The sequence below is a fragment of the Belonocnema kinseyi genome, chromosome 8 (assembly GCF_010883055.1).
Source record: "Belonocnema kinseyi isolate 2016_QV_RU_SX_M_011 chromosome 8, B_treatae_v1, whole genome shotgun sequence".
In the NCBI taxonomy this organism is placed as follows: domain Eukaryota; kingdom Metazoa; phylum Arthropoda; class Insecta; order Hymenoptera; family Cynipidae; genus Belonocnema; species Belonocnema kinseyi.
In genome coordinates, this window is record NC_046664.1 from 80,980,989 (window position 1) to 80,988,418 (window position 7,430).

Genomic DNA, 7,430 nt, shown 5'->3' on the forward strand with positions numbered 1-7,430 from the left:
GTTGATGGTATCAAAAGTGTTTATTCTGTAATAAAAAGACGAACTCAATTGATATTTTCGAGCCAAAATTTCCAGAAACTTCTACAGATAAAGTGATTCGTGCCCGTGCTAAGTTTCTAGAACATTCTAGAAACTCAAGTCGGTAAGGTAGGAATCTGCTGGCATCCTAAATATTTTTGTAACAAATTTGATTTATTTTTTAAATTAAGAAAACTATTTCTTCGTTTTTCTTATTGGATGAATTGGGTGATCCATGTGAGAGAGATCTGGTGGGTTCTTTTCAAACTGAGAGATTTCGCTCATTCCACCGGCAGCTATTTCCCATAAATCGGGATACTTTGTCTTAAAATTATTATACCACTTTTCTACCAAAGCCCATGATCCTAATTTAAAGTCTATTGCCTCCAGACACATGGTGGCCGTAATTAAAGGGAAATCGGCGATTGTCAAGGCATCTGTAATGAATTAATTTAATTTAAAATTCATATACAGATTATTATGAACAATTTTTTTGATTATTCACAAAATCGATCAAACAAATTGTTTATTTAACCAATGTTACATCGATTTCTTTGTTATATAAGGAGATAATCAGAGTTCAGATTTTTTAAATTGAGAGTCTGTTGGATGATTTCTATTTGCGGAAACATTATTTGCCAATCGGTTTTCGAAAAAATCATATTTTTCAAAGTGTCTTTTTTATGAATTGACATATTTACTTAAATAGTTCTCATTTGAAATTATGAGCACTTGTTTTTATACAAAATTCATTTTTTTATTTAAATTTAAAATAAATAAATTTTTAAGTGTAGGAAATTGAAGAAAATAAAAAATTGAATTTGTAGAAGTTGTATTTTCAACAGCGAAATTTTTAACAGTTGAAAAATGAAAATTAAATAAAATTTTAAAGTTTTGACTTTTAACTATTATAAATTCAGCCATTGGAAAGTCAACTGTTGAAAATTGAATAAAATTTAAATTTAAATTTTTTACGGTCGAAAATTTTTAACTGTTGAAAATTGAGGAAAATAAAAAATGCAACTAATGAAAATTGCAGAAAATTCTACTGCTGGAGAATCCACCGTTATATAGTGGAGAAAATTATATTTTAGACAAATTTTGAAAATTGAATGTTTAACTGCTGAAAATTTAGTTTTTGACAGTTAAAAATTCTAATGTTAAAAATTATAAAAAATTGAATTTGAGGCAAATGTAGATGTAACTGCCAAAAGTATAAGAAAATTAAATAAAATTAAACTTTTGAAAAGTTAACCATTCAAAAGTGAAGAAAATTGAAAATGGGGTCTCAAACTATCGAAAATTAAAGAAAATTTAAAAAGAACTAAATTTTTAATTGTTGAAAATTTTTAATTCAACTATAGAAAATTGAAGAAAATTTAAAATTAATGTTAAACAGTCGACAATTTAAAATTATAGTTTCTACTGTTGAAAATGATAGAAGATTGACAAAATGAAAATTCAATTTTTCACTGTTAAAAATAAAAGCAAATTGAAGGAAATGGAAAATCGAATTTGTTAACTTTTAACTGTTGAAAAAAATTAAAGTTCAATTTTAACCTTTTGTCAATTTTCAACAGTTGAAAATTAAAAACAATTCTACTCCTGGAGGAGAAGCGACTGTTGAAAACTGAAGAAGATTCAAGGAAATTTTAAATAATTAAAAATTACAGCAAATCGAAAATAATTGAAAATAAATTTGAATTTTCAACTGTTGATAATAATGGAAAATTTAAGAGATTTGAACATTCAATTATCAACTGTTGAAAGATGAAGTTATAACTGTTAAAAATTAGAAATTAATTTAAATAAAATGTACAGAAAAGCGAAGAAAATCGAAAATTACATTTTTCTTTATTATAAATAGCTGCATTTTAACAGTAAAATTTATATCAGTTTACATTTCAACAATTCAATTTTAAATTCTTGAACATTTTAAATCCAAATGTTGAAAATCGAAGGAAATTCTACTGTTGGAGAATCAACTTTTGAAAAGTGGAGAAAATTTAATTTTTGAAAATTTTATATAATCAATAATTAAATGTTAAACTACTGAAAATGAATTACAAATTCAACTTTTGGAAAGACAACAATAAAAAATTAAAGAAAATGGAAAGAATTAGAACACTGGATTTTCACCTATTGGAAATTAAATTTTTTTAAATTTTAAACTGTAGAATTTTCAACAGCTCAAATATCAGCAATTAGATTTACAACAAATGAATTTTTAGCAGTTAAATCTAAAAAAAAATTAATTTGTACACAGAATAAAATCGAAGAAAACTGAATTTTTAACTGTTGAAAATAAAAGCAAATTTAATGAAATTGAACATCGAATTTTCAACTTTTAACTGTTGAAAAAAATGAAAGTGAAGAAAATTTTACTTTTAACTGCTGGAAATTCAATTTTATTTGAATTAAGCAGTTAAATTATTATTTTTTGTTTATTTTACACAAGTAAAAATTGAACAATATTCAATTGCTTTAAATTCAAATTTTTATGACAGTTGAAAATTTAAACTTTTTCTCTTGGAAAAGATAAGATTGTTCAAGACTGAAGAAGATTCAAGGAAATTTAAAATAATTAAAAATTACAGAAAATTGAGGACAAGTGAAAAGAAATTGAAATTTGAATTCTTAATTTTTAATAATAAAGTAAAAATTAAGAAATTTGAACATTCAGTTTTCAACTGTTGAAAGTTGAATTTTTAACTGTTGAAAATTACATTTTAACTCTTAAAAATTAAATCAAAGTGAAGAAAATCGAAAATTCAATTTTCTTTCATTGCAAACCGTTGAATTTTTATCAGTTTACATTTTAAGAACTCAACAATAAATTGTTGAAAATTAATTGAATTTATAACAGATAAATTTTTATCAGTTGAATTAAAATTTTTTTGAAATTTTACACAAACTGAAGAAAATCGAATTTTTGAAAATTAAAGAAATAAATCTTCAGCAATTAAATTTTCCATTTTTTAATCTAACAGAAAAAATCAAAGAAATTTGAATTTTCAACTGTTAAAAATTAAAGTAAATTTAAGAAAGTTGAATATTGAATTTTCGACTGTTAAAGATTGAATTTATAACTTTTTTTTAAGTTAAATTTGTAACTTTTAAAAATCAAAGAAAAATGAAGAAAATTGAAAATTCGATTTTATTTAATTTCGAAATTAAATTTTTAACTGAAGAAGATTGGATTTTTAACAGGTGAAAATTAAATTTTTAACGGTTGAAAATTAGAGGAAACAGAAGTAAATTAAATACTTAATTTTCAACTATTAAAAATTCAAATTTTTTCAATTTTCAACAGTAGAATTTTCAACCGCTTAAATATCAGCAATTGAATTTACAGCAAATAAATTTTTAACAGGTGAATTTTAAATTTTTTTAAATTTCACACAGGCAAAAATCGAAGAAAATCAATTTTTAATTTTTGAAAATTAAAAAAAATTAAGCTTGTATATTCGACTCTTAAAAATTGGAATTTTTCAACTGTTGAAAATTAATTAAAAGTTAAGGAAATTGATTATTAAATTTTTGAATTTTAAAAATTGAATTTTTAACTGTTGAAAGTTCAATGTTTAACCTTTAAAAATCAAAGAAAAGTGAAAAAATGGAAAACTCGATTTAATTTAATTTTAAAGAGTTGCATTTTTAACAGTAAAATTGTTGACAGTTGAAATTTTAACAATTGAATTTCGACCTTAAAAATGAAAAAAAATGGAAAATTTAAGGAGAAAGCGAATTTCGTTAAAATTGAAAAATCAATTTTTTGAATTTTTTTCAATTGAATTTTCTGCAGATACATTAAAAAATTTTAAACAGTTGAATTTTGAATAGTTGAAAATTGAAGATAATTGAATGCTCAAGTGTAAAAAACTGAAAAAATTCGATTGCTGTAATTTTAATTTCAACTGTTGACCATTTAAAAAAGCGAATATTTGTATAAAAAAAACAAGTGTTAAAATATTACATTTATATGATTTCAAATGAGAAATTAATAAACAAATATTTGAAAATCTGTTAAAATTTGTATCCAATCGTAATGGTCGAGATTTGATTTAGGATTGGAAAAGAATTGCAACTTTTACCTATAATTGAAATTTAAACACAAAAATCGATATAATTTTGGTTAAATAAACAATTTCAACCCAAAATATTTTTTTCTGAAGCATGCGTAGATTTCATTAAAAAAATTTTTTTTAAACTTACTTCCAGCAGCATATGAGGATTTTGATTGTTTCAGATAAGTTTCAAAAACGTCTAAAGACATTTTGACTTTTTTTAATCCCAGAGGTGTGCGCTCATAATCAAAAAAAATAGGTGCCATCTGTAAAATATTATATTAATTTATTTACTTGATTGAATAATTTTTTTATAAAGCCGCGAATTTTAAATCCACGCAGACAATTAAAAAATTATAATATGTTATAGTTTTTTTATAGCAGTTTAGGGCTATTCAAGAAACGTATTATTTTTATATCTTAAACTCGCACCCCCCCCCCCTCCCATTATTAATATTTGGTGGAAAACAATTTGCCTAATTTTTCGAAATAAAAAAAATTCTCTCCCATCCCTCACTCGCGGTTTTGTCAAAAAACTTCCTTTTTTGTCCAATTTTCAATTAGAGTGAGGCACTAGTCTATTAATGTTAACAAACAATATTGTTTAAACAATTTATTATTATTGTGAATAATATTATCTTTGAATATAATGCTAAGAATTGCAGGTTTTTTCTGAAATTTTCAGCTTTTTGTCCACTTTTCACTTGGACTAAAGTAATAATTAATTTAAGTTGATAAAAATAGTTGTTTAAACCATTATTGTTTATAACTCCAGGGTGGCCGTTTTAATTTTTTTAAAATCCCAGTCATATCCCGTTTTTTTCCCGGTTCGCAAACAATTTTCACAGTCAATTAAATTTAAAAAAATCGAAATCTGAAGCCAAAAATTTTTTTATTTCAACTAATAAGAAAATCGAGCTGCAAATTAAAGCTCTCAAAGTGAAACTATTTTATATTAAACTTTTAAAACTGAAGCTTAAAAGTTTTTTGATTCAAAAATTTTGCATCAAGTGATCAATAATTTACATATATAAAATGGAAGCTTCTAACACTTTTCAACTGAGCCATTTTTAATTAAATGCAGTTAAACTGCCAAATAAAATTTGTTTAAGCATTTTTTTTAATGATTCCAATTTTTTCTTAAAATTTTCCTAATAATTTTTTTAAAATCCTGTCAAATAGAAAAAAATTTCTTAAAATCTTCCACATTTATTATTGATAATTTTGTAAAACTTTCTAAATATTCTCAAAGAGCCTCTAAATTATTTATTCGAAATATGCCAAAATCTAAATTTGGCTTTAAATAAGACCGTGGACTTGCAAATTGAATTCTTTTTTAAACTACAATTGAAATTGTAACTTTTAAAATATATTTTTAAATTTTCTCGTAAAATCAAATATTATGCACTTTATAATCCTAACGTACAATTTAATTTTAAAAATCATTAATTAATTTATATTAACAGGGAATCAACTATGAATGTTTTTTTTTTAACCGAAAATCTTCCATTTTAAACGCTTCCAATTTTTAATGGTTTAATTCTTTTAAACTAATTTTCAAAATTCTTGGAATTAAAATATACGCTTATCAATAAAAATGGAAAATGTTTAAAGTAAAAGATTTTCGAATAATGCATTTCAAACTGAATGAAATCATAATTTAAACAAATAAAAATTCAACTGATTACTTAAAAAATTGTTGAAATCAAATTTAGAAGGATTTTTTTTCCAAAAATTTGTAAAATTCCCGGTCAAAAAATAAATTCACGGTCATTTCCGGGTTTTTCCCGGTCTCATAAAATTTCTAGAAGAGCATTAATAGATAAAATAGTTTGAAATAATAATTTGTTTAAATAATTATTTTTGCTAAATAAAATTAATTATTAACTCATCCTAAGTGAAAAGTCGAAAGATAATTGTAAATTTCAGAAAAAAACCGCAAATTTCTAACATGATACAAATTGAATATTTTTAATAATAATTAATTGTTTAAAAATTATTTTTGTCAACTATAATTAATTATTCAACTCACTTTAATTGAAAACTGAAGAAAGAGTGGACATTTCTGGAAAAAACGCTACTTTCCATCTCTATTCTAAGAGAACATTGCTAAAAACAATAATAAATTATTTAAAAAATGTATCTAAACATCTAATTATTAGTATAAAGTAGTACTTCATGTCTTTGAAAAAATTTGCATTTAAAAAAAAAACGAAAAAAATCGGAATTAGCGCCAAAACTCGCAAAACCTATTTTTTCTATTTTGGAGTTCTTTCGGGACCCTGTAAAATAGACTAAATAAAATTTACAAAAAGTTTTTTTTTCTCTTGGGAAATATGTGTTGAACTATTTTATCCAATACATATGAAAATTCGAGAGAAAAAATGTAGTGCATCTTAATTAAAATAAAGTAAAACTCTTCAATAGCCTCAAATAGCCCTTCCGAGAATTGCAGCCGCACCGCATACAGATGTAACATGATCTGCGCGGGGTGTGGGGGATATGCGATTGTCACTCAGGCGAGCACTCAAGCATGAACAAACAAAAGCGGAGCGGGCTATAATGAGTTAGTTCCCTTCCATCATCAGCCCCAAAATCGGCGCTATAGAAGAGTTTCACGGTATTTAACTACTAATAAGACTTTTTTTTAACTTCGCGTTGCTTTTTGCCTAAAAATGGTGTTGCTGAATGTAAATTTTACTCTTTAAAACTTACCACATATTCCGAAATATTGCGATAGTACATAGCCAAATTGAAACAAAGTCGATGATTGACTACTGCACGAGCTTTGGGATCTTTTGGATATAAAGAGCCAGATTTGTCGTACGCATCACCCAGATATTGTAGAATAGCATTACTATTAAAGACAGAATAATTACAAAGGACTACAAAATGGTTTAGGGAGTCTACTGGGATTCTAATAGGTATACTTTATGTTTTCAGGGTCGCTGAATACGAATCGATTGGCAAAATTGAGCCAACCCCAAACCCACAAACCCCAAACCAACACGCTCCATATCCACAAACGTACAAAACCCAAACCCACAAGCTCCATATCCACAAACCCCAAACCCACAAACCTTGAACCCTAAGCCCGCAAACCACGAACTCCAGAACCTAAATCCACAAACCTCAATTCCACATACCCAAATACCTCACATCTTATAATACCAATTGAGAAATAGGTATAATGTGGGGTTGGTGGGTTTGGGGTGCGTGGCTTTGGGATTGTTCGCTCGAGGTTTGTACTTTTGTGGATATGGAGCTTGTGGGTTTGGGAGTTTTTGGGTTTTGTGGGTTTGGGACTGTTTGTTTGGGGTTTGTACCTTTATGGATATGGAGCTT

At 25.5% G+C, this 7,430-nt stretch overlaps 1 protein-coding gene across 1 annotated transcript in view; it reads right to left on the reverse strand.

The window, feature by feature from the left end:
- Nucleotide 1: 1 nt before the first annotated feature.
- LOC117178096 (glutathione S-transferase 1) overlaps nucleotides 2-7,430 on the reverse strand; it is a 13,528-nt gene continuing 6,099 nt past the window's right edge. The window contains exons 4-6 of the mRNA XM_033369336.1: nucleotides 6,801-6,942; nucleotides 4,234-4,351; nucleotides 2-455 (exon numbers count right to left, since the gene is read on the reverse strand). Of these exons, the coding sequence (XP_033225227.1) occupies nucleotides 214-455; nucleotides 4,234-4,351; nucleotides 6,801-6,942 (502 nt within the window). The 3' untranslated portion in view covers nucleotides 2-213. The remainder of the gene's footprint in view (nucleotides 456-4,233; nucleotides 4,352-6,800; nucleotides 6,943-7,430) is intronic.